This window comes from Thermothielavioides terrestris, chromosome 4 (assembly GCF_000226115.1).
Source record: "Thermothielavioides terrestris NRRL 8126 chromosome 4, complete sequence".
Lineage (NCBI taxonomy): Eukaryota > Fungi > Ascomycota > Sordariomycetes > Sordariales > Chaetomiaceae > Thermothielavioides > Thermothielavioides terrestris.
Genome location: NC_016460.1, coordinates 4,254,413 through 4,280,298, shown reverse-complemented (window position 1 = coordinate 4,280,298; position 25,886 = coordinate 4,254,413). Strand labels below are relative to the sequence as shown.

The window sequence follows — 25,886 nt, the reverse complement described above, 5'->3', positions numbered from 1 at the left end:
TTTTGCGTGGTCGTGCTTGCTGAAATATTGGGAAGGCGCCTGCCTGGAGCCGTGCATTGGTCACGCCAGGTTGCTAGCTCCAAGGACCGGCTGCTCTTGAGCGTCACGCGTGCCAACGCAAAGAAAAAAAGAATGTTCATTGGAAAGGCACATCTGCCACTCAGCGTTCCTACCACCTACCTATACCCCCGATACGCCCCCAGCACCCAGAGGGAACCTCCAGCAGTTTGCCTGCATCGACGTGGTCGTCCTTGATGCAGGCGGAACACTGCGAGAGCTTGCAGCTGGGCAGTCAAACTCTCAATCCACTGCAGCTTAGCGCGTCGTAAAGTCTGCTTTGATTGCTTGAAAGCGACTCATCCCGTTTGTCTGTATCTCAAGGCAAAGCCGAACCCTTTCATCTGCTTGCCTCTTTGGGCTTTTTGAACTGCTTCTCTTTCAGTTGGGTTCTTTAGGTTCCATGGCAGCGAGCCTTGGATCAGATTGATAAATGTCCAGCTGGATTCCAGCTGGATTCCGCCCACGCCCTGTCCTGTTGTGTACAACAAGCTGCCAACCATGGAACCGACCAAGACTTCCGATCAAGCCCGCGAGCAGGATAGCTCGGCATCGCGCCGCACCAACATCATCAGGAACAGCGAAGCCGTGGCTAAGGCCTTTGGCTACAGCGCCGACGAGTTCGCAAACATCCCCTGTGTTGCTTTCTACCACAGGAAACTCGGCAACCCTGTGGCCGTTGCCAGCCTGAAGGAGGCAAGTCACTCTCTGAAATCCGGTGTACCCAATGTTAACCTGCCCCAAGGGCGAAACACTCATCGACCTGGGCACGGGCCTGGGCTTCGACGTCTTCCGGGCCGCCACCAAGGTCGGCCCTTCGGGCCGTGCAATTGGCGTCGACAAAGATAAGGTGCGCTTTGAATTTTACCCTTTCCATTCTCTCCTTCCCCGCCGTCCCTTTGCTTCCCCAATACGGGGGCTAACTCGCCTGCTCTGCAAAGGTCGAACCCCTGTACCGGACCAAGTCGCAGCGCGCCAAGTTCGCCCAGCTCATGGCCCCCGGCAACATCACCTTCATCCAGGCCAACATGATCTCCGTGCCCCTGCCCTCCGGCACGGCAGACTGCGTCATGGTGAACGCCGCCCTCAACATGGTCCCGAAGCGCGACAGGCTCACCATCTTTCGTGAAATGTATCGTCTCCTGAAGCCGGGAGGGCGGGCCGCCCTGTTTGATGCCTTTGCCAGGGAGCGTGTGCCTATGAAATTGGCGAAGAGGGCCGAGCACGATAGCACCATTGCGAAGATGCACGGGGTGGGCGAAATTGAGGCGTTGTTGAAGGAGGCGGGGTTCGCTGGTGAGTTGTTTAGCCCCGTGTGCTGCCATATTGGAGATGGGGTGAGGGAAAAGCTGACGGCGGGCAATAGAGGTGTTGATTGTTGATACCAAGGATGGCAAGTTCGGTGACTACGATGAGTCAGAGCCGGAGTCGGAGAGTGATTCGGAGTGGAGTTGCTGGGAGACTAGCAGCCTGGAGAGTTGCAGCTCGCAGAGTCCCTGTTCTGGCCGCTCGCGGCGTTTTTGTTCAGAGCTTTGCTGTTCTCTCGATCTCTGGTATCAGTATTTTGGTAAGTGCGCCGGTGGTGGGAGACTCTCGCGTGGAGGGGATTCGGCTAACGTGAGAATTCCACAGCTGACTACACGATCTTCGCCATCAAGAACTGAAGTGACCGATGGAGGTCGGGAGTTTTTGGGAGGGAAGGGCATCTTGTTTCTTTTGGATGAGAGGTTGTCTCACGTGTGGTCGAGTTGGCTGGCCTGGTTCCGTGCATCAATGTGATTTGGCCGGCTGAATCAGAAAGGGCTGGGTCAGGGCCGTTGACATGAATTTCCGGCGCCAACCCGGACACCAATTCATTGCAGATGAGCAGAATGCTGCGTGGATGGCAAAATAGCGCAACTATTGGGTCGAGAGCCTTCTGATTGATTTGTTTACTCAGCAACTTCACTCCACGCCCCCGAACGAACTCCTATTAGTGTGATCAGAGCCAGGCGGATATGGCAAGCATACAGGCCGTTCAAGGCAACAACATTGCGCTCTCTCACACCGGTATTGGCCAGGAGTCTCATCTTCCGGAAACAGAAGCCGGCTGGCTGGCTGGAGAGACATTTAATCCCTAACTCGGAGTTGTGTATTTCCTGAGCGAGCACTTCCTGAGCGAGCCCCAACAGATGAATCGCTGCGGCCCGCGGCCCAACTCTTAAACATAACCCGGTTCCTCATGACCAGCGCAAATATTTTCCGCACCCAAGGTAGCCGAGACGTCTGCAAAGAAAGGCTTTCATTGGACCGTTTCAAGGGAAAGACGACATTGAAATCCAGAAGGGGAAATACTGTCTTTATTCTGTGCCGTGGACTCGTTGAACATCTGCTCCCCACAAAAGCCCAAGTTGAAATCACACGCCGTAAAACTTGCGCCAACACACCAGCCGCGCCAAAAGGGTATCTTCTCGAGCAACATAAGCTAGTCGAGTGCAAGCCAGATTGTACGCAACCGTCAGTCGACGCGCACGCTATACGTGACCGACTTGACGATCGAGTTGTCCGCGCTCGTGTTGAGGATGTTCTCGGCGCTGCCGGCGCTCTGGCCCTGGGCGGTGGCGAAGGTGCCCTTGGACTGGCTGGGGGCGTCGCGGCTGTTGAGCCTGTACGCGTCGCCCAGCCTGCTGCGCCTGCGCGCGCCGCTGCCGTGGTGGTGCCCGCTGCTGCCTCCGTACTTGCTCGTGTACTGCCTCGCCTTGCGGAGGAAGATGGGCGCGAGGAAGGGGAGCGAGGAGACGACGTTCTGAGGAGAGTTGGGGTCAGCGGGTTGCGGTCCGTGTTTGGGGATTTGTGAGCGGTATGAGTGGTGTTTACCCCGACGTTGAACTCGATGACGCCCCACACAATGAGCATGGTTGAGTTTCCATCGCCATACTGGATCCGGTCGATTTGCAGATAGCGGAAGATCGAACACAGGGTCGTGAAGAGACCGAGCAGGAAGATGACGATCAGGCCGACCTTCTTGCCCGTGTTAACCTTAAGCTTAAGGAGGACGGGAATGGGGATGATGGCGACCACGACATCCGACACGATTGTGACGATGGCATATGCTGTGAAGGAGGGGCCCGGCGCAAGACACGTGCCGGGCACCAACGGATCCCACGACTTGTGGACCTGCCGTGTTGCACCATGTAAGTGGCGGTCGAAGGCGGTGCAGCAGGCCATGCCATCTCTGTCGGACTCCGAACATAACTCACCGGATTGCAAGCCAGGATTAGCGTCAGCGCGCACCCCAGGTGCCCGGCCAGGATAGCGGCGATGGCGATCCAGACCACTCTGCGGTAGACATTGTGGTGCGTCCCCTTGAAGAGCCGCAGGTAGCTGATCAGCAGCGCAACCTTAAAGAAGCTGATGCCAAGCTGGTATATCGGCCTGCCCGCGTAGTTGACACGCGTGTACGGAATGAGGTTGGCCGCCGGACGCAGGTTGAGTGGCAGGCCGAGGCCGTATTTCGTTTCTGCGTACCGTGAAAGAAATACGTCAAGATACGGTTCTGTGATCATTGGCAGGACGTCGGTAGTTCGCACATACGGACGATGCACAAGATGGAGTACGCCAGCGCAAACACCATCGATAGTGTCGCCATCCAGTCGTCCGCCGCCAGCCCATGGTTCTTATGCCTGATCCAAAGGCGGGTGGAGACAACGGCGATCGAGAATGCCGAAATGACGCTGCAGATGGCCACGATGGTCCTCCAGTCGGACTGGGCATCGATCTCGGGCGTTGCGTTGTCGACCCAGCCCATGGTCAGTGAATCGGTTGTCCGGGCTGGATCTTGGGTGGCCGAGTGGACGAGAACGGGGTTAATGCAGCGCAGACTGGGCAGAGAACAGATGAAGAAGGAAACCGAGGACTGAATGGCAAGCACAGCTGCTGGGCCGAGGCCGTAAAAGAACGAAGGACTTGACGGGAGACCAGCATGATTCGGCCTGCCAGCGACTCCGGGGATTGTTGCATCACGTTTGAAACTCCGAAGCTGGAAGCTCGACCCCTCGCACACGGTGTTCAACGCCTAATTTCAGAAGGGCCGCGATCCCGTCATGCTCCAGGCCCCAAGGTGCCATTGTCTCGTCCAGCCACCCGGAGTGGCGTGGGTCGTTTGTGTGAACACTACTGAAACATGCACAGCGAGGGCGAGCCACAGGAAGCCTGATGACGCCGAGGATGCGGGAAAAAAAAAAGCCAAAGTCGCGTCGACATCGTGCCATTCAGTGAGCCACCGTTTCCACCCCTTGCTGCATGGTGATGGTGTGTGCCAAGGATAGGGAAGCCAATCGCAACAGCGGAACGACCCGTCTCGAGTGTTCCAACATCCAAAATTCCGAGTCCTGGTGGTCTGGCCTCCGAGGGCTTGCATTAGAGCTGCAGCCTGCACTGCCTGGATTCTCGTCCACGGTGCCGTGGCACTGTGGGCTTCGATCAGAGGCTTGCGCCTGTTTTGGTGTTTCCGTCGTGCTGTGGTTGTGTACTGTACAGTACCACACTTAGCTCTCAGTTATGCGGCTTAACTTGGCAACGGACGGTCAGGCTCATGAGCTGTCGCTAGCCTTCATGCTCACGGCGGACGGAGGACTGTAGTGTACCCGGACGGATTACATGTCCGGATTACACTGGTGAACCCTAAAGGCTTGGATTTCTCAATCTGGTAGGGAATACCGGCCGGTTGCTTCCGGAGCTGTGCCGTCTCGGCATAGTGTAGAACTCAGGAAGGTGCGGACGGCGTCACCTTCCCACAAGGGAGGGACCTCCCCTTGCCTCAGCAGGCAGCCAGGCTCAACAGGGCTGCCCCACCAGGACGGACCAAGGTTGCATCGCAAAAAATGACCCTGGTCAGCCACCTCCTGCCGTCAACGTCCTTTGCCAGGAAGCAACTTTCTCAAGCTTGTACGGAATACACTATGTGCCATGGCTGCAGCGGCTTTAAGGCTTGTGCCGTTTATTGGTCCACTTTGCGTTGCAGCGTTCTCCCTCGCAGTCCTTGGTACCTAATTAACGTTATCACTAAAAGAGGGACGGCCATGGCGCTAGTCTCCCTCGTCTCCCATGTGTTGAGCTCCAAGCGTGGGGCAAGCTGCAAGAAGGGACGGGCAACTGGATGTCTCTCCTGCCCATTCGAACTTTCTCCCGTTTTTTCCTGTGCTACACTACCTCGATCCCCTTCGGCACTGCACCCCCGTGGCACTCGTGCGTCTGCCGATCCCGATCCGCGGGTCGGGCTGTGACGTGGTTCGCTGACCTCGCTCTGCGCCTGCTGAGTGGTCGTTTCCTGTGCCTGCTTTCCCCGTCTTGCTGTCGTCACATTTCTCCCCTTCACGTGGTGATCGCCGTGGTTCTGCTGTGACTCGGGATCTCAGCCGGCCAGAATGTCGACCTCGGACAAAAACAGCACCAAAGACCGGGCCGATGCCTTGCCTGAGACGTCTGATGTCGCTTCCGAGGGCGGCCTGGACGCAGCCTGGAAATATCTCGACACCCACCGAAATGCCGGCGGCGGCGGCGGCGGCAGCGGCACGCCAATCGACATCGTGGCGCTGCGCCGCAAGATCGATTGGCACATTGTGCCACTCATGTTCCTCTGCTACACGCTGCAGTTCCTCGACAAAGTCATCCTCAACGTGAGCGGCCCAGCCCGTCCCCAACACCCACGCATCACTCTCCACTGCCTCACCACACCTTACTGGCGACCCACGGCTAACCGTGCGTGACTGCTTGCGCGCAGTACGCAAACGTGATGGGTCTTTCCAAGGACCTGAATCTACAGGGCAATGACTTCTCCAATGTTGCAACGTTCCTGTTCGTTGGCCTGCTGTGCTTCGAGGTCCCCAACAGTAAGAGCATCCGACCCGAGTTACCCACCGACTCTTGTCAGCCGGCACTGACCCTTAACCTTCACTCAGCCTACTTCCTGCAGGTTGTGCCCGCCGCGAAATGGCTTGGACTGAACGTCGCCCTGTGGGGTGTGGCCACTGCCTGCGGAGCCGCCGCGACCAACTACCAGAGCCTCCTCGTCTCCAGGGTCTTCCTGGGCATTTTCGAGGCCACGATTGCGCCCTCGCTGATGCTGATCAGTAGCCAGTGGTATACCAAGTCTGAGCAGGCGCCCCGCTTCTGCTTCTGGTACACCGGACTGGGCATCGGCCAGATTGTCGGCGGCCTGATCTCGTTCGGCTTTCAGAACATGGGCCCAGGTGCTCGGCTTGCCGGGTGGCGGACCATGTTCGTCGTTCTAGGCGCCGTGACCGTCGTTGTAGGCACCTGTGTCTTCCTCTTCTTGCCCGACACCCCCATGAAGGCGCGCTGGCTGTCCGACGGCGAGAAGGTGGCGCTGCTTAAGCACGTCAGCGTCAACCAGACCGGCATCGAAAACCGCAAGTTTCGCGCCAAGGAGATCCTCGAGGCCCTGCTGGACCCCCAGATCTACCTCCTACTGCTGTCCGTCGTGCTGGTCAGTGGCTTCCCATCTCAGGCAGCAAGTTTGCCTCGTTGTTGCTGTCGACTAACTCGGGTGAAATTTCAGATGTCGGTGTCCAGCGGTGTCGTCACGACGTACTCGGCGACGCTGATCCGCAACCTGAAGTATGATTCCAAGCAGGCTGCCTTGATGAATACCCCGTCTGGCGCTGTCAGCATCTTCTTTACTCTGTTTGCCGGGTTCGGGATCCGCCTGCAGTCCCACCGCTGGGCTTTCACCATTGCCTGCATCATCCCTGCGTAAGTGCTCCATTCAAGAAACACTCAGTCGGAGACGGAAACAATCTAACTCTGTTGACAGGATCATTGGGGGCGCTCTGATGTCGTTCCTCCCTACCGACAACAGGGCGGGCTGCCTGGCCGGTATTTATCTCGTCAACGCCGTCGTTGCTCCTCTCGCCATCTACTACAACGTGAGTGCCCCCTTTCTTAGCTGCCTCGAGACACAGCTTGCTCACACTGTCTTCCTCCGCAGTGGACCATGGCCAACGTTGGCGGCGCGACGAAGCGAGCGTTCGCCGCCGCCATCATCAGCGGCTCCTTCTCCATCGGCAACATCATTGGCCCTCAGACCTTCCAAGCCAGAGACGCGCCCGAGTACCGGCCTGCGAAGATCGCCGTCATGGCCACCCAGGCCGGCTGCGCGTTCACCACTTTCCTCCTGTTTCTCTACTACGTCTGGCAGAACAAGAGACGCACCTCGGAGCGCGAAACGGAAGAGACCTACTTGTCGCCTGAGGCGTGGGCCAACATGACAGACAAGGAGAATAAGCAGTTCCGCTACGCCTACTAGACGGCGTGGGGAGTGCTGCGGAGATTGCCCCCTCTTGCTCGGAGGAATCAACATGCTGTACATTTTACAATATCCGCAGTAACATTACTAGATGTAACATCGCTTGTGATAATGGACTGCGCAAATACACAGAACTGTCCAGTTCAACCCTGGTTTGTTTGTTAGCTTAGTTCTTGTTCCTGGGCACTTTTTAACAGGGGCCAACAGCCAGCCAAACTCGGCTTTTTTGCCCACCTGTTCCTCATCACTCTCCAGAATCCAAGTTTGACTGAAGCACGATTGATATAGATGAAGCAGTGTATTAAACGCCATTTTCCTACCTAACTAACTGGTCAGACACCGAAGGAAGCTGTCTTGTAGGTAGAGGCGATAGGGCCCTCTGACTTCCTGTCGTGGTCGGTCTATTTCGTGCCAAGACGGCTAGGTAGGTACCCTTGATTTAGAGCCCCTGTCGTGATCCACGATAAGTACCAGGCTAACGGACAAACCAGGGGTCGACTGTAGTATCCACGTCTTGTCTGTCCCCAGCAGTGTCCTGCAGGGAATTGAGAAGGTATGAGTCCGCCTCCAAGGGGAAGGAAAAAGAAACACCATAATGCAATATCTCGCTTATAGGTGGCATGCAATGCACACAGTGCGGTGGTAATGAGCTCGCATTGTGAAACGTCAGCCGCAAACCGCTGGGGTGCTCAATCAGTTCACGGGCTAAGGTATGCCCAAGGGCTGGCCCGTTCCGGGTTCAACTGTTCCGAGCGGCCCCGCTTAGCGAAAGTGCCCGCGGCTTCGTTCCGGCGCCGAGCCGGTCCAGGTCCAAGCCTAGCTTCCAGCTGTGCTGCGCTAGCGTCGAAATAGTGTATGATCAGGCTCAGGGATATGGATACTAGTTAGGTGACATCGGATAACTATCATGCACCTTTGGCCGCTAGCAGGGGGGCATTGAGATGTCGTCAGCCGCGGGGGTATCAAGGGGATCAATTAACTAGGTACGCTTGTAGAAGCTGACCCAACCAGTTCTTCAAGTGGGAGCCGGGGTGTTTTGTCAAGCCAGGGGTATGCATAGGAGGTTATTCCTGGGGGAGGGCATCATAAGCTGAGGCTTTCTTTTTCTGTTCCGTCCGGAAATTTTCTGACTGGAGTGAAGGTCTAGGCCATGGCGAGTGTGTGAGCGGGACAGGACGGGACCGGGACCCGCGGGCTTCGGCTAGCTTCCTGGCTTGTCCCAACACACAATGAGGTAATTAAATGCATCGTGGTTTGCGTGGTATGCTTGGGAATCCGGCCCGGTCGACGTCATGGGGAGTTCGACGAGGTTGATGGGACGAAGATGCTGGGTGATGGATGATCGCCAAGGACATACTGAACCGCATATACATGCTGTCTATACAATTATGTGCTGAATCTGAGACCTGAAGCTTGCGTGCGAGGTTGAAATAAGGTTGTAGGCAAGTGGGCATTTCTAAGTAGCTAATTTACCCGCTCATGGACCCGGGGTGTATCCTGGTTCCCACCGTCAACTTGAATGACGATCGCCCGTCCCAAGTGCAGACAGGCTCAGGGTAAAGCAATGCATCTCGCAGCAAGAATATATATGTTTCGGCTTCGAGATATAGCCCTGGACTGCGTCTTCTGGATGAGTGCGTTGGTGCGGCTCACGAAGTTAGCTCATGGAGTTGCCGCAACTCTACTTCTGAGGCTCATTCTCCTGTATTTTTGTGACTTAGATGTCGAAGGTTGAAGAGCATGGAACTTCAAACTCTTATGCAAGTAATATGGTCTGTTTGGCTCAAGTACCCGAGACAGTAGCTCACCTACCTATTTAGCGGTGAGATCGATATTGCATCACCTTGAGCCACCTGGGTAGATAGCAAATGACGGAAATCAAGAACAGCCAGTGCCCGATCTAGTCACTTGGTTTGCAAAAGAAATTGCCGGCATGTCTTGGGCTGATTGTTGCTGCAGGATTAGCTTCCCGGATGTCATGTTGTTACCAGACTGCAGAGTCGCCTCTTCCCGTGAGGCACTCTGCATCGTTCTGAGGCCCAATTCACACGCGCAATTTCTTGGGAGACAGGTGCTTGGGATATCTCACGATTAATTGCTACCTACGGTGCTAACTAATACATCCAGTCATGACAGCTCCATGGCTTGGGTTGTCTATCTGCTCTATGTGAGGCCACTGCTGAAGGCAGCACCCGAATTTCGTCCCTTGGGCCGATTATTCCTGAGAAGATCCCCCTTGACAGAACCTGGCGCAATAACCTGCATCAGTTTGTCGCTTCAACCTTCTTTTCGTCAGATCCCCCGCTTGGCTCAGCCACCAGGCCTGCTTGCGGCTTCGGCTCGGCCGGCGGCGGACCCTCCGGCTTCTTGACGCTCAACCACTCGAGCGTAAAGGTGCCTAGAACGGTCAGGCTGGTAACGATCAGGCCGACGCGGAAGACCTCGCGGATGGCCTCATTGTAGGCGGCCAGCGCCGCGCCGCGCTGGTCCGGCGCGATGGCCTGCACCAGCGCCGTGGCGCCCCCGGACGTGACAAGCTGGGGATTGAACCCGGACAGCCCCGAGAGCCGGTCCAGCAGCTGGTTGCTGAGCACGTTCTCGCCGACGGAGACGAAGACGGTGGACCCCATGAGCGTGCAGAACAGCATCAGGGCGAGGCCGACCGGCACGTCCTTGCGGGGCAGCGCGGTCTGCGCGGCGAGATTCGGCGTCTGGAAGCACAGCCCGACGCCGAGTCCGTACAGGACCTGGTAGCCGATCCACTTACCCGCGCCCGAGTCGACCTGGAGCGTGGTGAGCAGGCCGGCGCCGACGGTCATGATGCAGGATCCGACGATCGCCAGCGGCGTGTAGTATCCGACCTTGGAGTTCAGGAAGCCGCCGAAGATCGAGCCGAAAACGGTGGAGAGCATCAAGGGGAGCAACCGAATCCCCGAGTCGACGGCCGACACGCCCTTGATAGCTTGGAACCAGATGGGGAGGTAGTAGACTGGGAATTTGACAGCAGCGTTAGCCATCGGACCACCCGGCGTGCCCTTTTGGGATATCGATGAGTGTGGGGAAACGTGTGCCAACTTACTGAAGATGTAATTGCCGCCGTTGATGCAGAACGTGGCCCAGAGGGCGGAGACGATGCTGCGCTGCTTCACCAGACGAGGGGGAAGCGTCGCTGTCTTACTGAAGACCTGGACAAAGCCGTAGGCGACCAGGAGGACTCCGGCCAGAGTCAATAACGCGATAATTCGGCCGTTGCTCCACTGCACCATCTTGTTAAACAATTGTACACGGGACTGTCATGAACAAGAAGTACAGGGAGAAAGGATTATCAGTGACTTACCGGGTACGTGGTGCCGCCCCATTGCAGAGCGAGCAGAAGACAGACCACGCCGGGCACGAGGATGGCAGTGCCAAGGAGGTCGAGCTGCACCAACTTCTGGGCGATGGGCTGCTTGGCCGCCTCGGAATCGGGGATCTTGAGGAACAGGGCAATGACGACCATTGCGGCGCCGCCGATGGGCAAGTTGATGTAGAACCCCCAGCGCCAGGTCACATGGGAGGTGAACGCGCCGCCGATCATGGGGCCGACGATGGAGGCGAGGCCGAAGAGGGCGCCGAACATGCCTTGGATCTTGGGCCGTTGTCGCAGGGGTACCACGTGAACGATGCTGACGATCTGAGGGGCGAGACAGAAGAAGTTAGTACGGGTTCCCTAAATCGGTTCGTTGTCAACTCAGCAGGTAACACTGACTGTTCCGGCAAATAAGCCGGCAGCGCCGACTCCGCAGATGGCGCGGCCGATGATGAAGGCCACCGAGTTGGGCGCGGCGCCGCAGATGGCCGAGGCGGCCTCGAAGATGACGATGCTGGCGAGGAGGACCAGCTTGACGGGGAAGAGCGTGAAAATCCTGCCGAACAGCAGCTGGAACGCACAGGTGGTCAGCAGATAGGCGCTGCCGTACCAACCCACGTCGTCGAGCGAGTTGAAGTCGTTGGAAATGGCGGGAATTTCCTAGTGTCCGACGATTCGAGAGTTAGCCACGCTGCGTGACGGAAACCAGGTGAGGGCATTATCATTCCGCACCGTGGAAACAATAGTTCGGTCCAGGCCAACCAAGAACATGCTCAGCAGCACCGAAGCGAGGACCAGCGCCAAGGTTGTCTTGCTGGACTGCTGCTCAGGCCGCTGGGCCGGGGCAGCTTGAGGCTCGGCGGGCGCCTCAATGTCGCCGGCGGGCTTCAGATCGGTCGACTCGCCAGAGCGGATCCCGACACTGACGGTAGTAGTGTCAGACGGCGTCTCCGCGTGCTGAGCATCAGACGCCATTGCAGCAGCCAGGTCAGGATCTCAATCGAATGCTGACGGCCGAGGATAGAGGGTGTGATTGTGCGTGTCTTATCGGTCTCTCGACAAATCGAGAACTTGTGAATCCGTTGAGCGGGCGCAGGTCGAGGTTGTCGGGTTTGGATTGAGGGAGTAATCAGAGCACACGGCGGGGGGATTGACGCTCATCTTTAAGTTTCCTGCCGATTTTTGGCCCTGTCGAGAACAACAGATCTGTTTCCTTTGGATCTGGCGATTTCGCAGATCAAACTCCCAGGCATACCGATGGGAGTGTGCATGTTAGTGTAGTTGCCACAAAGGGAAACCGTCGTGGCGGGTGTTAGTCAAACCCGAGCCTGGATCTCGATGATGGATTTCGATGGCTATTGGTTGCTCGGGTGCAACTAACACCCGATCTGTTGCGCTAGGGGGTTGCTGTTTGCGGCGACTTGATAGGCCCGGGCAGGGCGGCAGATCATGACTCTCCAAGGAACTCCCCCGTAGTGTACAGATGTTGTGTATTCCGGAGTCAGCAACCGAGAGCAAATCAGAAGGCTGCTTGTCTTCGCATGCTTGGCAGGGAGATCCGATTCATTCCAGGTTGCTTGGGCCCTGAGGGCGCTTTTCCCGATTCCCGAAGCAACAAACTCGGCACGCTCACGGGCGCTCAAAAGCCCGAAGCAGACGCGCACGGCCGCACGCACCCACTTTCCACCCGCCCGTGCCTACCCCGGCCCTGCGGTCCGCTCCATCTGGCTGGCTCGCTCACACTACCGAGTGCCTGGAAGCTTACCTAGTTCACGCGAAGTTACTTGGTACGGTGCCACACCTACCACCATGTCGACGGCCGACGCGCCAGACGCAACAAATGCGGCGGTGGCCGAGCTGGGTTCTGCGGCCGCCGCGAAGCCGCAGCGCGTGCTGGCTTGCCTGCTCTGTCAGCAGCGCAAAATCAAATGCAATCGCCAGTTCCCGTGCTCCAACTGCACGCGCACCGGCGCCCACTGCGTTCCCGCCAGTCTGGTCCCGCGCCAGCGCCGCCGCCGCTTCCCCGAGCGCGAGCTGCTGGACCGTATTCGCCACTACGAGGCCCTGTTGCGCCAGCACGGCGTTAGCTTTGAGCCTCTCCACCCACCCCCCGCCGCCGCTGGCGCGGCCCCCACGGCTGCTGTTGCTGGTGCTGCTGCCGCCGCCGAGGCCCTATCTGCTCCCCTCGGGGATGCCGGCAGTAGTCCGAACGACGTCAAGTCCGGCGTGTCCAGCCCGAACTGGGCTGCTGCTACCGCGCCGAGACCGAGACCAGCGTATGATCTGACACCCCCACCCGTCCCGGCGACCAACCCGCGCGGCTTATGCTCGCTGCCGCTGCATGTAGTGTACTGTGGTATGCAATGCTAACACCCGCTCCAACCGCCCCACAGAAATCTCTGGCACGCTCTTAGTGAAAAGGTACTCGTTTCTCGTCTTCCTGCATCTCACCGGATGCTACGCTGCATGCAGATTGCTAGCTAGGCTATCTATCTCAACGACCTTCTGGCCCCCCGCTAACGGTGAGTTCAGACAAGTCCCGATACCGGGCAAGATGATGATGACGGCGACGACGACGATGACGATGAAGCGGTCGACGCCGGCTATTTGCACGATGGCGACGATCTGCGAGCCGCCGTGATTAAGAAGGCGTGGGATTACACCTACCGCAGCGCCACCGAGAGCAACCAGCAGCTGCTCTTTGGCTCGCCCGCCAGCGCGAGCGACGTCGAGCTGACCGCCGCGCATCCGCCGCAGGCCAAGATCTTTCGGCTCTGGCAGATCTACCTGGACAACGTGAATCCGCTCCTGAAAGTCACGCACACCCCCACCCTGCAAGCTCGCATCATCGACGCCGTCGGCGACCTGGCGAACATCAGTGCGCCCTTGGAGGCCCTGCTCTTCAGCATTTACTGTGTCGCTGTTCTGAGTCTCCCCGACGATCAGTGCCAGGCCGTGTTCGGCTCGCCAAAACAGGCGCTCCTGGCCGGGTACCAGCTCGCATGCCGGCAAGCCTTGTCCAAGTGCCGCTTCTTGCAGTCTGGCGACCCCGACTGCCTGACGGCCCTCTATCTTTACCTGGTAAGCCAACTCCGCGGTGTCGGGCGGGCATCGTCCGGCCCGTCAAACCTCTGGATATCTTTGTCTGACACCTTCCAGATTTCGGTCAGAAGCATGATGGACCCTCGGTCTCTGTCGTCCATGTCGGCCGTCGCAATCCGCATCGCCCAGCGTTTGGGCTACCACAGCGAGGCCAGCAATGCCAAGTGCAACGCTCTCGACGCAGAGATGCGCCGGCGGCTGTGGTGGTCACTGGTGATCTTCGACAATCGGGTCTGCGAGATCTTCCATTACAAGACGGCAACGCTGAGCCCCACCTGGGACTGCCGGCCTCCGCTCAACCTGAACGACTTCGAGCTCCGGGCAGAAACCAAGAGCCTTCCGCAGGTCTCGGAGCGGCCTACCGAGGCCTTCTTTGTCGTTCTCCGCAGCGAGCTGAGCGATTTCGTCCGCCACTCCGCCTTCCACCTCGACTTCATCGACCCGCTGTTGACCTCCTTTGCCCAAACGAAGATGGCTACACGAGGCAGCGGAAGTAGCCCGCCCACGCCTCGCGACCTGGCCGAACTGCAGAGGAATGTCGAGGAAAGGCTGAGGCTCTGTGATCCGCAGAATCCGCTCCAGTTCATGACAATATGGACGGCGCGGGGATACCTCGCCAGGTGCTTCCTGCTGGAACACTGCTGGAAGCACTTGACTTCGTCGCCGAGCCAGCAAGCAGACGGCCACTCTGCTGCCGCCGTCGGCTACGCCCTCAGCGTAGTGCAATGTGACACTAGGCTCATGACGTCGCCCCTGACCAAGGGATTCCTCTGGTACCACGAGTCCTTCTTCCCGTTCCTTGGCTACACATACCTTCTTCAAAGGCTGAGGAAGCGACCTGCCGACGAACAGGCCGACCTGGCCTGGGAGGTCATGAGCGACAACTACGAGGCTCGCAACATGACTGCCAAGTTCAGCTACATGGAGCCCATCTTTGTCGTTTTTGCGCGACTGGTCATGATGGCCTGGGAGGCCCGCCAGTCGATGCTCCGACAACACGGCCGGCCGGCGGAGCCGCCGCGGATCGTGGCGTACGTCAAGCACAAGATCCAGGGCAGCACGGACATGACGCTCATCAGCGGTGCCACAAGCGCGCTCAACCTGGCGGAGCCGTCAACGTCCATGCCCGTCGGGATCGGCGCGAATACCGCCGCCGCCACGGCCGCCGCCGCCGGGCCGTCCTTCGCAGCTCCCGTCCCCCCCTGCGGGTACCCGGACGCGCCGGTGGGCCAGGCGGCCATGATCAGCCCTATGGCTATGGACATGGACCCGTTCTGGCCCGCGATGGACTGGGGATTGGTGCCGAATCGGCAATGGTGAGGCTGCGGGCATGCTGCTTGGGATCTCAAAGGCGGGGGTATGCTTGGTCCAACCGTGACGGGAGCACAAGACAAGATGAGTCTGGCTCGGTATTCACTACCAGCTTCTTCTCACCTACTAAAACAACCCTGGTTTTCCCTATGCCCAAACCGCCGCTTCTTGTCTCACTCAACAGCCCAACAGCCCGTGTCCATTTCACTTGCTGCTGTCCGTCGCAAGCAAGCCGATCGACACGGTTCAATCACCCACCCACCTGAAGGCGCCGCGGCCGGACCCAGCCAAGGACTTGGAAACTTGGAAGGGACGCGAAGAGTTGCACTGGTCTGCCAGCAGCTCGAGATGCAATATAGCTCGGCGACCACGGCGCGCCAGCGGGGCGCACTCACCCGGCCCGCCCCGGGCTCCCTGCCGCGCGGGCGCCGTGGAATAGCAGGTCGAGTCGGCCCGCCCTACGGTTGTCTGTCAGACACGTCTGGCTTGTGCCGGGTGGCTGCCTAATCACCTTCGGGGCGGTGCTACCCCATCACGTTCGGGGTGGTGCTTGCCGGGCTGTGAAGCACGTGCTAATTATGTGATGGCGCGGTTGGACGGATGAGCGGTGACTTCGGCGGAAGGGCTGCCGGCCGTTGGTAGCCGACCCGGTACACCGGCTTCGCGTCGGTTCTGGTGGTAACTTACCTACACCGGTGTGTCATGGCTTGAGTGGGTGGGCGGGTTTTGATCCCCCGTGTTTGAGATGGCGGCTGAGATAGGAAAGGGTCTGTCAGACAAGAGATGTGTGTTCTCACTCACTGCTCAAGGGGACTTGTGCGGGGCGGTGTTTGAAAGATTCGGACTCCGACCTGGCTGGTGTTCTTGCCGTCTGTCTGTAAGGCATTTCTCGCTCTGTTATGCCAAGCGGTTGAAACACAGACCGAGTGGGGATGTGTACAGCAAAGTAGTTGATGGGCATATGCCCTGCGGTTATGCCTTTGGATAACAGCACTTTGTCAGACGTGTTTTGCCCTCTTCCTCTGCTGATTCGCTCATTGATGGTTTTACTGCGTATCTAACTGGCCACAGGCCAGTTCGGGCCGTTTTGGTTCTGACCTGAGTCGCCTTGTCTCGCTTTCGTACGACCAGCTGTCCGTCTCCACAGCTCTGATGTGCGGGCCGCTATTGAGTACTACGTAGGTCAATGTTCGGTGACGTAGGCGGCTAGGCGCCGACTCCGAGACCGCCGAATTTGGAATGTCTTTCTCGGTGCGGAACCAGACAGATAGGTAAGGTAGTCTCCTATTTTGGATGACCGTATTCCGGTTGCGGACGTGGAGTGCCTCATCTGGGCTTCGGCATGCATGGGCCTGCGCGCTTCTGTGTCACCGCCACTGCCAGTGCTGCGGCTTATATTGCCGTGGCCAAGACTCTGCTGCTCTCTGACAGCGGGAGCACGTCGACCTGGGATTGATCTGGTGATGATGGTTGATGACTCCGTCACTGATTCCCACAGCAAAAATCTCCATGATCCCGACAGTGCGGAGCTTGTGTTTATCGACAAGTACGGGTGCAGAGACGGAAAGGAGTGCCAAAAGCGCCGCACCAAACCGAAGCAAGACGCTCAGACGCGGTACCGCAGTTGCTGGCCAGCTCAGAGTCCTGCCGTCACACCGACGTCCCCGCTCGACGTCGACGGCCTCGACCGAGACCCGCCATTGGGAATCAAGGTACGTCGGCGGATAGTTCTCGTTGTTGGAAGTGTCCAAGGGAAAAGCCGTCGTGCTCACGGTGCAAGACCCGCGGCATCACCTGCGAATACTTCCTTACGCAGCGTCCGGGCCGTAGGCGCTCGAGCACCGGTGGTAGCGCAGCACCATGCACCACCACGGCCACACTCACCGCCGCCATCGCAGCATCAACCTCGGGTCTCGCCTCACGGCGCTCCTCGGGCTCCACCGCCAACGCGGCAGGCAGCTGGCCTCGGTACAGGGAGGCGGACACGTTCGGTGCAGACCATGGCTTGCAGGCATCCCTGATGCCCTGCTTCCTGGTCGGGGACATGACTTCTTCCGCCATCAGCAGTAGCAGCAGCAACCACACAAGCAATCACAGCAGCAACCACAACAGCAACAGCAGCTCCAGCTCCCCGCTCAGCCCCCGCACTTCGGTCTCGCCGGGAGGGACGGACCATGTGGCGGCAACCGACAGCATCGCGCATCTCTTTGCCGGTGCCGCGTTCCCCGACCTTGACCCTTTCCCCTGGGAACTCGGCGACGTGGGCATGGTGACGTCCGCCCTGGACCCGCCGTCGACTGCCGATAGCAGCAGCCGCAACGGCCTTGTGCTGGACGACGCGGCCTCGCTGCTCATATCGGCCGTCAACTCGGACTACATGGCGTGCAACAGCACCCATGACTTCGCCGTCTCGGACTCGTGGCCGCCGGCGGACCTGATTCTTCACACGGATTATGAACCAGGGGGTACCCAGACGCCGCCACCATCCAAGATGGATCTGCAGGACGATGATGAACTCCTGGACAAAAACGGCGGCGCTGAGACACCACCGCCGTGCGCCTGCTTGGAGAGAGCGCTGGACCTCCTGAAGAGCCTCTCGGCTTCCTCCAATCTGCTGAGAGACGGCACCAGCCGCATATCACTTCAGACGGTGCTGCTGGAGAACAAGCAGGGCATCGAAGCCGTCGAGGACACGCTCGGATGCCGCGAGTGCGCGCACGACGGTTTCTTGCTCGCCGTGCTGGCCATGGTTGTGCTCAAGATCGTGGAGCGATACGCCGCGGCGTCGCAGCACAGAGGCAGCAACACCATCAATCCTGCGCCCAGCTGCAAAGACAGGAAAAGCGCCACCCTCAAATCCCCGCCCCGCACTCACGAGGAGGCCAGCTGGCACCACACCCCGGGCACCGACGCAGAGAACACCGCCGCAGCCCAGCTCGTCCTCGGCGAGCTGCACCGCGCGCAGCGGGTAGTCAACAAGCTGTCGCCGCGGCTCAGTGCCGCGCCTCCCGGCACGACGAAAGCCGCCGCCCGCGGGACGGGATGCGGCGGCGGGGTGGGAAGCCGAGATGCCGCCGCGGCGGATTGCGCGTCGGGCTGGCCGCAGCTGAACGGCGATGCGATTTGCGGACGACAAGGAGACGCCGGTTGGCTCCCGCCGTTGTCGGTCGCCACGCTGGAGAGGGTCGAGATCGACCTGCGCAAGAGCCTCAGCTCGCTTTCGGCTGATATCATTCGGAGCCTGCGGCAAAGGTGATTGTGGGTGGTGATCAGGGGGGATTCGGGCTGGGGTCGAGGCTGGGGGTTACTTTTCTCTGGGATGTCTGAAATTCATTTGGGCTGCTCAGCAGGGCCGGCGTTGACTGTTGTTTTGTTCACTGCTGGCCTCCATCAATACAACGATGTGTTGGGGAAAAGGGGGGAGGAGTCTTATACGCACGAGTAAACTTACTTTTAATTAAGAAAGACGTGGCACGGCAACGGCAACCTGTCTTTAGATGTCTCGAACCCGACGGGCTCTCTTCAACAATGAGCTTGATTTGGACGTTCATTCTGAAAATTACTTGAACGAGATATGTAAATAACGTGGGCCTCTTGCTGATCAAAATCCATAGAGGAGAGGAACGTACCTGGGAACGGTACGGAGTCACCAGATTTCTGGAAGAGATAGCAGGCAAGTGGCTCCAGGGTTGCTGCGCGAGTACCTCGGCGTGCTGCGCGCGAGCAGGGGCGTGTTGCTGGTGCTGACGCCGCACGTGCTTCCGGAGCCGGAGCGCGGGGCCGGCGGCGGCGGCACGGGGCCGGGGGAGGTGGAGGTGGAGGCCGAGGAGACGGCGGCGCGGGCGCGGGCGCGGGCGCGCGACCTCGGCGTGCTGCAGCTGACGAACCGGCCGGCGGGGCTGGGGCTGGAGATGGCCGACTTGCTGCGCGTCGTCGAGTCGCTTGCGGATGGGGCGGGGAGGCTGGTGGTTGTCAACCGGCTGCGGGGCGCTGACGGGGTCGTCCTGGCGCTCGTGGTGAGGTATCAGCCTTTTTGACGGGCAGGGTGGGAACATGGATCGCTCGTTGCCTTACCGGTCAAACCGTCGTCTCTGAGAAGAGAATGAATTAATGCTGGATGAAGGGGGCTCGAGGGAGCCCCTGGGTTGGCTTTCTCTTGGCTGATTCATTGGCTCCCCTGCTGACCGCCGTCGTCATCTTCCTCCTCGCCTTGGCTCGTGTCGAGCGCGTTGAATGTTGTGATCAATACGGCGACAACGTCAACGAACAAAGCGGCGCAGGAGATTGCTTGCATGCATCGATGTTGTCAACTTGTTTAAACAAGTTCTATTCTCTGCTTTACTGCGGACGGAGCACGTAGAAATGGGTTGAGCGCGGTCTCGGAGATGGAGTCAAGCAAGATGATCCAGACGGCGCTGTCGAGCTCATGGAAGTCCGAGGCTGTCAGACAGGAGGACCGGGTCAGGGCGACCAAATACTGTATCCAGGCCAGACGACTGTAACTTACCAATGCGTTTCCTGTTGTTGGTCGAGAGGAAGAGCATGCCAAAGTCGATGGCAAACAGACTAATCAACCATCGACTCACAGCCATCCGACGTCAGTCGACCGATCATGGGTACCACCCGGTCCCATCCACGGGCATCACGCATCATGCACCAGACGAGGATGGCCGGCGCAAGCAACGAAAAGGAAGCACGTGGTCGTGCGTGCACCGCAGCAGTGCATCCTGTTCGGCCCCTGCCGGCTCGCCGCCTACGGTCCGAGAACGAGCAGGGCGTCCATCTTGCGGGGCTCGTCGAGCGCCCCGCCGCGCCGGACCGGGAGACAGCCTGCTCCGCATTGGTGTTTGCGGCGGCGTCCATGTTGGCGCCGCCGCGTTGCTGCTTGTCTGCTGCGCTGTTGTGCTGAGAGGGTGTGTCTTTTGGGCGGCCAAGCGCAGTGCGTTTCCATCAACCGTGGCGTGTGCACGCGTGGCCGGCCCGAGGAGAAGCCGGATGGCAAGAGAAATGGAGCAAGTATTCCGTACTGCACAGTAGTTACATGCCAACTTAGTTGAGTTCCCCTTCGTTGATTCGCGGAACCCCTGAGGACCGGAACCCCTGAGCAGCGAAACCAAGTTCTCGTGTACGCATTGAGTGAATGAACTGTGATACGAGAACACTCACAACGCACACAACGCCACTCTCGTATCATACACTAGATCAGTCAGAACAGGAGGCTTGGATAGGCACTGCCCGGCCAAGCGGGCCGAATTCCCGTGATTAGTATTTGCTAGCCCCGGACAGCATTTTGTACATACGTAAATAGGGCACGTTCCTGGAGAGAAAAATGCTCCCCCAGCCCCCGTCGCGGCTCCTGCCGCTTCTGGCCCACATAGTTAAGGAGTTGAGGCGATGGGACAGTGGGGGAAAGGCCGGGGCCATGTGGATAGGAGGGCCGTTCAAGCAGCACTGGAAGACACCACCGCACCCGCCGAAGTACTATGGCGGTGCACTGCAGGATGGATGATGCAGTATGCAGATGATGATAGTGGTGGACTGCGTAGTAGGTATGTTGCGAAGGAAGTGGCGGAAGTGGTGAAAGACCACTGGCGTCATCAAGAAGAGGTGGGTGGATGACCCTACAAGGGAGGTTCTCGGATCTCCACCAAGGAGCTTCACAAGGCGGTTTTCATATGCACAGGGCAGGGCCTGTACACTAGCGTATCGGGCAACACGAGTTCCTGCCCCTGCACTATCGACTCTACACTAACTATAGCGGGTATACTGAGCCCCTGCTAACTTGTGGTCCTGTGGAGAGCTAGAAACTGCAGGCTATGGTGAGCAGCCCGGTCAACTGCTGCAGTGTTTGCGGGGAGAGTTACACTTCAGCGGAGCGCAGGATTCGCTAATGTGGCCGCCCACAACGGTCTCCTGGTGGCTGCGGCATGTTCACCCGGGTAGTCGGTAGAGTCTCCGGTGTGGGGGAGCGTGGCAGGGGGTTCGTACACTAGACGCATGATAAACCCGTGGGGATAGGCAGGAAGAGACACGCCTGTTGTTGCGGATTCGGCTCTCCATGTTGTCATTGGCACTGCGCTCTTCTAGCGGAAGGATTCGCCGGATATTTCAACATTTTAACCACTGATCCTACCTCAGCGCGCTTACCAAACACTCAAGTAAACAACGCTAGTTGAACATTGCGGGCACAAATTTGGACTCGCATTCAAATCCGACCTCGGAAGCGTAACGTCATATGCGCTTGGTAGCTTACTCAGGGCTTCCACCACATGATACATCTTACGGCAAGCCTAAACTCAGGGAACTCAAGTGGTCGTGTGTTGAATGTGGCCTTTGGTCCGGCGGTGACCGCCCCTCCTCGAGCACCGAGATGTCGCAAATTCTTTCCCATCTCCAGCGCACCTTATTGCCCTCAGGCTTTAGTCCACAGCGCTTGGCGATTAACGAAGCTGACTACGCGTCCTGCGCCGCAGGCTCTCTGAGAATAGCCTAATATCCTTTGGCGGGGAAGAAACTGGCGATAGCTGGACTGGGCCGCTCACTTGCGTGGGCGCGATCTGAGTAAGGGTCATCGCCGCCCTATCCACTTGTCTACCCGTCCGGGCCGTCCCACTTGGGGGCCAGAATCGCAGCGCTAGTGGTGTAACTATCGTGAACCGCATCTTGGAGCTTACTGTGTAGTTCTGTCCAAGGAAGCGAGACCTGTACTCTGCTCTTTCCGTCGTTGTTCGTGCGGAGGAACTCGGGGCTGAGCGCCGGTCGCCGTGAGGAGGATCGAGAAGGATTCGGCTGCGGGAAGGGGCGCACCGCGTTCCGTGAGGCCTTGCGGGGGACCGCGGAGGAGGAGGAAGCTCAGCGGTGTTTTGAAGCTGCGGGATTGTCCTGGATTTCCGAGGCCTAACTCTGTCTGGAACTCTCGATGCTGTCTGCTTCTCTCTCGCCCCGGCCGTCTTTGCGGGGAGTTGCATCTGACACCCCAATTGGGGCGGGTGGTTGGAAACTCCTAGCTTGAAATTAACCTTGTTCCTCGGTCAACTAGTACCGTGGTGTCGCTGATGCATGTGTTCCGCAGGCCAAGGGAGCGAGCGGCCTCGCTCGCACCCCTCCCCGTAGATGTACAAGCAGATGGAAGGGTGGCTCTGCTGAGAGATTCGGCCGTCTATAAAGGTCGCTCGAGGTCCTCGGCCGGCCTGACTCTTGATGCAGCTTTCACCAGCCCAACATTCTCGACACACAAACTCCCCTTTCAGACCTTGACTATTGTCCAAGCCGAGAAAATGAAGGCTTTCTCCGTCCTTGCCCTCTTCGCCGCCGTCGCCATGGCGGTGCCTGCTGCTGAGTCCGTCAACGACCTCGTGGCTCAGGGCAAGCTCGAGCGCCGCAGCTGTGCGGCCAACTGCTACTGCGACAGCGGCCGCTGCTACTGCGACAACTGCTACCCTGGCGGCTGCAACTGGTACTACGACGGCGAGACCTGCTAGGTCTGGTATGCTTTCCTCACGCTTCCTCTGCTGCGAACAAAACGGAGAGAGCTAATGATCGGTGTTGCCTTCAGAAGTTCAGATCCAGTCGGTCCTCTGCCTCGTCTTCCCCCTCGGAGAGACACCCGCGGCATGCCAAGTGGGGGGCTTCTACAAGAGCGCAAGAGCGTCAATCCGAAATGGAATCTGGGGGATGGCAGATACGGTCAGAGGCGCCAATAGGTCCGAGGGGAAACGTAGGGGAGAGGGTTCGTAGGTGGCATATTGCTGTCTGGTAGAAACAGTTCTTCCAAGACGATTTCTCCTTCGCAACTATGCGGACCTGGAAGTGACCCTGGCGGCGTGAAACGTTCTCGACCAAAGGAACCTTGACTTCCACGTTGCCTACCCCCCTTGGTAGCGACGCAAAGGACGCGGTTCTTCGCCCATCCGGAGCTGTGCACGTGGCAAATAGATGCACTACTGCATGTGTACCAAGTAATCCGTACTACTAGGAGATTGGTGCGCCTCGAATCGTTCTCCACCCTCCACCGGAGGGCCCCACGGTGCGATGCAAGTACTACGAGGCGGGGCAGAGGGGGCATCACGCTGCTCCCGTCCAAGCGATGTGGTTCGTATGATTGTTCCTGGTTCTCCTGCGTCTCAGTTCCTCCTTCGGCAAAGCGTCATCAAGAGCGTGCGTCAGGCCAGCCCGACCTTGATCTCGTCTCGCTCCCCAACCCAGCCGAACACAGACCATGTTTCTCCAACAAGACAACCGGCTCGTCTACGCCTACGATGCGGAGAAGCTCTGGATCGAGCCGTGGGGGCCCAACGCCCTGCGCGTCCGGGCCACCAAAGCGCGCGAGATGCCGGCAGAAGACTGGGCACTGCTGAAACCCCCAGCGACCGGGACGGCGGCCCGGATCGACGTGTCGCCGGACTCGGCGTGCATCGCCAACGGCAAGATCAAGGCGGTCGTGTCGAAGCTGGGCAAGCTGACGGTCTGGCACGCCGAGAAGGGCGAGCTGCTGCTGGAGGAGTACGCGCGCAACCGGCGCGACGTGCGCGACCCCAAGTGCAGCGCGCTCGAGGTGGAGGCGCGCGAGTTCCGGCCGGTGCCGGGGCGCGAGGACTACCACCTCACGATGCGCTTCGAGAGCGTCGACCCGGCCGAGAAGCTGTTCGGCATGGGCCAGTACCAGCAGCCGCTGTTCGACCTCAAGGGCGCCGACCTCGAGCTGGCGCAGCGCAACTCGCAGGCCAGCGTGCCCTTCCTGCTGTCCTCGCGCGGCTACGGCCTGCTGTGGAACAACCCGGCCGTCGGCCGCGCCGTGCTGGGCCGCAACGTCATGACCTTCGAGGCCTACTCGACCGCCGCGCTGGACTACTGGGTCGTGGCCGGCGACACCCCGGCCGAGATCGTCGAGGCCTACGCCGACGCCACGGGAAAGGTGCCCATGATGCCCGAGTACGGGCTCGGGTTCTGGCAGTGCAAGCTGCGCTACCAGACGCAGGAGGAGCTGCTCGGCGTCGCGCGCGAGTACCGGCGGCGCGGCCTGCCGCTGGACCTGATCGTCGTCGACTTCTTCCACTGGCCGCTGCAAGGGGACTGGAAGTTCGACCCGGCCTACTGGCCGGACCCGGACGCCATGGTGCGCGAGCTGCGCGACATGCAGGTGGAGCTGATGGTGTCCATCTGGCCGACGGTCGACCGCCGGTGCGAGAACTACGCCGAGATGGTCGAGCGCGGCCTGCTGATCCGGGTCGACCGCGGCGTGCGCATCGCGCTCGACTTCCAGGGCGAGACCGTGCACGCCGACTTCACCCACCCGGAGGCGCGACGGTACGTCTGGGACAAGGTGCGGCGCAACTACTACGCCAAGGGCATCAAGGTGTTCTGGCTGGACGAGGCCGAGCCCGAGTACGCGGCCTACGACTTCGACAACTACCGGTACCACCTGGGGCCGAACGCGCGGATCGGCAACCTGTACCCGGCCGAGTACGCGCGCGCCTTCTACGAGGGCCTCCGCGCCGAGGGCCACGAGCAGATCGTCAACCTGGTGCGGTGCGCGTGGGCGGGCAGCCAGCGGTACGGCGCGCTGGTCTGGAGCGGCGACGTCGCGTCGTCGTGGGCCAGCTTCCGCAGCCAGCTCGCGGCGGGCCTGCACATGGGCATCGCCGGCCTGCCGTGGTGGACGACCGACATCGGCGGGTTCCACGGCGGCGACCCGGCCGACGAGGCCTTCCGCGAGCTGTTCGTCCGCTGGTTCCAGTGGGGCGCCTTCTGCCCCGTGTTCCGCCTGCACGGCGACCGCGAGCCGCCGCAGCCGCCCATGGGCACCACGGGGGGCGCCGCCTGCCGCAGCGGCGCCGCCAACGAGGTGTGGTCCTACGGCGAGCGGGTCTTCGCCATCTGCAAGAAGTACATGGCCATCCGCGAGCGCCTGCGGCCGTACACGCGCCAGCTGATGCAGCAAGCGCACGCCAGGGGCTCGCCCGTCATGCGCCCGCTGTTCTACGAGTTCCCCGAGGACCCGCGCTGCTGGGAGACGGGCGAGCAGTACATGTTCGGGCCCAAGTATCTGTGCTGCCCCGTGATGCGGCCCGGGGTCTCGAGCATGACCGTGTATCTGCCACGGGGAGCCAGGTGGGTGGGGATGGAGGGCGGGGACCAGTTTGACGGCGGTCAGACGGTTGAGGTGGCCTGCCCCATTGATTACATGCCAGTGTTTGAGAGGGTAGGTGTGGAGGAAGCACAAATTTGGTTGAGCGGGGTTGCCGAGGTAACCCGCCTCACGGGGACCAATGTGGAATGATGACGCGTGGCGTATCAGGGCAAGACGGAGGAAACGGCCACTTGGACGATCCGCAGCCGCGGAAACTGATGTTTGAGGTGACCAGTGGAATGTGGGACACCGGGAAGAGTGTCCCGACGCGGTGGGCGGGAGAGCCAAAACATCAGGGGGGAAAGCCGAGCGCCGCCCCTGAGATCGGAGCTGCCTTTGCAACCATCGAAGGGAAATGCACAGAGACTCTCTCCATGGTTTCGCGTCAATTTACTACGACCGAAAGCCTGCTGGGCCCAACACTCAATATTGAGCCGTGTTTAGTGACCACCCCATCGCGGCTCGTCTCCGATCCATCAGCTTTTGATGTCCCGGGTTTCTTCACGAGCCCAGATTCACGTTTGACATCCGCTCACGAATGGCCATGGACTCGGAGCACCTCGGCTGTAGGCGAGTCATCGGGCTCACGGTGGGTTTATCCCCCGTAGGCTCCATAAGCTGACTGGGGCCCC

At 59.6% G+C, this 25,886-nt stretch overlaps 9 protein-coding genes across 9 annotated transcripts; 6 read left to right on the top strand and 3 right to left on the bottom strand.

Moving 5' to 3' along the window:
- Positions 1-558: 558 nt before the first annotated feature.
- On the top strand, positions 559-2,033 carry THITE_122302 (uncharacterized protein; the record flags this gene model as incomplete). Its single annotated transcript, XM_003655999.1, has 5 exons — positions 559-753; positions 803-907; positions 1,029-1,353; positions 1,424-1,502; positions 1,997-2,033. 5 exons carry the CDS (start codon positions 559-561, stop codon positions 2,031-2,033), a joined length of 741 nt encoding a protein of 246 aa, XP_003656047.1.
- Positions 2,034-2,360: 327 nt separating this feature from the next.
- THITE_2120402 (uncharacterized protein) lies at positions 2,361-3,949 on the bottom strand. The gene is made up of 4 exons (XM_003655998.1): positions 3,631-3,949; positions 3,297-3,556; positions 2,914-3,213; positions 2,361-2,842 (listed from the first exon to the last, which is right to left on the bottom strand). The coding sequence occupies exons 1-4, from the start codon at positions 3,842-3,844 to the stop codon at positions 2,555-2,557; spliced, it is 1,062 nt and encodes a 353-aa protein (XP_003656046.1). The 5' UTR covers positions 3,845-3,949; the 3' UTR covers positions 2,361-2,554.
- A 1,036-nt stretch (positions 3,950-4,985) lies between these two features.
- On the top strand, positions 4,986-7,568 carry THITE_2120398 (uncharacterized protein). The gene is made up of 6 exons (XM_003655997.1): positions 4,986-5,714; positions 5,819-5,927; positions 5,997-6,544; positions 6,617-6,810; positions 6,872-6,983; positions 7,046-7,568. Exons 1-6 carry the CDS (start codon positions 5,463-5,465, stop codon positions 7,361-7,363), a joined length of 1,533 nt encoding a protein of 510 aa, XP_003656045.1. The 5' UTR covers positions 4,986-5,462; the 3' UTR covers positions 7,364-7,568.
- Positions 7,569-9,627: 2,059 nt separating this feature from the next.
- Positions 9,628-11,687, bottom strand: THITE_2146658 (uncharacterized protein; the record flags this gene model as incomplete). Its single annotated transcript, XM_003655996.1, has 6 exons — positions 9,628-9,686; positions 9,720-10,352; positions 10,443-10,620; positions 10,701-11,036; positions 11,112-11,372; positions 11,445-11,687. The coding sequence occupies 6 exons, from the start codon at positions 11,685-11,687 to the stop codon at positions 9,628-9,630; spliced, it is 1,710 nt and encodes a 569-aa protein (XP_003656044.1).
- An 834-nt stretch (positions 11,688-12,521) lies between these two features.
- Positions 12,522-15,134, top strand: THITE_2053454 (uncharacterized protein; the record flags this gene model as incomplete). The annotated part of the gene is made up of 3 exons (XM_003655995.1): positions 12,522-12,912; positions 13,267-13,793; positions 13,872-15,134. 3 exons carry the CDS (start codon positions 12,522-12,524, stop codon positions 15,132-15,134), a joined length of 2,181 nt encoding a protein of 726 aa, XP_003656043.1.
- Positions 15,135-16,591: 1,457 nt separating this feature from the next.
- THITE_156359 (uncharacterized protein) lies at positions 16,592-19,162 on the top strand (the record flags this gene model as incomplete). Its single annotated transcript, XM_003655994.1, has 3 exons — positions 16,592-16,837; positions 16,906-18,377; positions 18,799-19,162. 3 exons carry the CDS (start codon positions 16,592-16,594, stop codon positions 19,160-19,162), a joined length of 2,082 nt encoding a protein of 693 aa, XP_003656042.1.
- Positions 19,163-19,290: 128 nt separating this feature from the next.
- Positions 19,291-19,988, bottom strand: THITE_156358 (uncharacterized protein; the record flags this gene model as incomplete). Its single annotated transcript, XM_003655993.1, has 4 exons — positions 19,291-19,412; positions 19,482-19,565; positions 19,633-19,691; positions 19,783-19,988. 4 exons carry the CDS (start codon positions 19,986-19,988, stop codon positions 19,291-19,293), a joined length of 471 nt encoding a protein of 156 aa, XP_003656041.1.
- Positions 19,989-22,207: 2,219 nt separating this feature from the next.
- On the top strand, positions 22,208-23,077 carry THITE_2120390 (uncharacterized protein). Its single transcript, XM_003655992.1, has 2 exons — positions 22,208-22,611; positions 22,689-23,077. Exon 1 carries the CDS (start codon positions 22,403-22,405, stop codon positions 22,604-22,606), a length of 204 nt encoding a protein of 67 aa, XP_003656040.1. The 5' UTR covers positions 22,208-22,402; the 3' UTR covers positions 22,607-22,611; positions 22,689-23,077.
- A 73-nt stretch (positions 23,078-23,150) lies between these two features.
- Positions 23,151-25,702, top strand: THITE_2120389 (glycoside hydrolase family 31 protein). The gene has a single exon (XM_003655991.1). The coding sequence runs from the start codon at positions 23,344-23,346 to the stop codon at positions 25,402-25,404; it is 2,061 nt and encodes a 686-aa protein (XP_003656039.1). The 5' UTR covers positions 23,151-23,343; the 3' UTR covers positions 25,405-25,702.
- The last annotated feature ends 184 nt before the right edge of the window (positions 25,703-25,886 follow it).

What these genes read in the sequence shown, in the direction of transcription:
- THITE_2120390 (XM_003655992.1), top strand. Translation starts at nt 22,403, where the DNA reads ATGAAGGCTTTCTCCGTCCTTGCCCTCTTCGCCGCCGTCGCCATGGCG.
- THITE_2120398 (XM_003655997.1), top strand. Translation starts at nt 5,463, where the DNA reads ATGTCGACCTCGGACAAAAACAGCACCAAAGACCGGGCCGATGCCTTG. An exon ending in TACTGCTGTCCGTCGTGCTG is followed by an intron (nt 6,545 to 6,616) that starts GTCAGTGGCTTC and finishes GTGAAATTTCAG; the next exon opens with ATGTCGGTGTCCAGCGGTGT. An exon ending in CTCTCGCCATCTACTACAAC is followed by an intron (nt 6,984 to 7,045) that starts GTGAGTGCCCCC and finishes CTTCCTCCGCAG; the next exon opens with TGGACCATGGCCAACGTTGG.
- THITE_2120402 (XM_003655998.1), bottom strand. Translation starts at nt 3,844, where the DNA reads ATGGGCTGGGTCGACAACGCAACGCCCGAGATCGATGCCCAGTCCGAC. An exon ending in TAATCCTGGCTTGCAATCCG is followed by an intron (nt 3,214 to 3,296) that starts GTGAGTTATGTT and finishes GCAACACGGCAG; the next exon opens with GTCCACAAGTCGTGGGATCC. An exon ending in TCATCGAGTTCAACGTCGGG is followed by an intron (nt 2,843 to 2,913) that starts GTAAACACCACT and finishes AACTCTCCTCAG; the next exon opens with AACGTCGTCTCCTCGCTCCC.
- THITE_2120389 (XM_003655991.1), top strand. Translation starts at nt 23,344, where the DNA reads ATGTTTCTCCAACAAGACAACCGGCTCGTCTACGCCTACGATGCGGAG.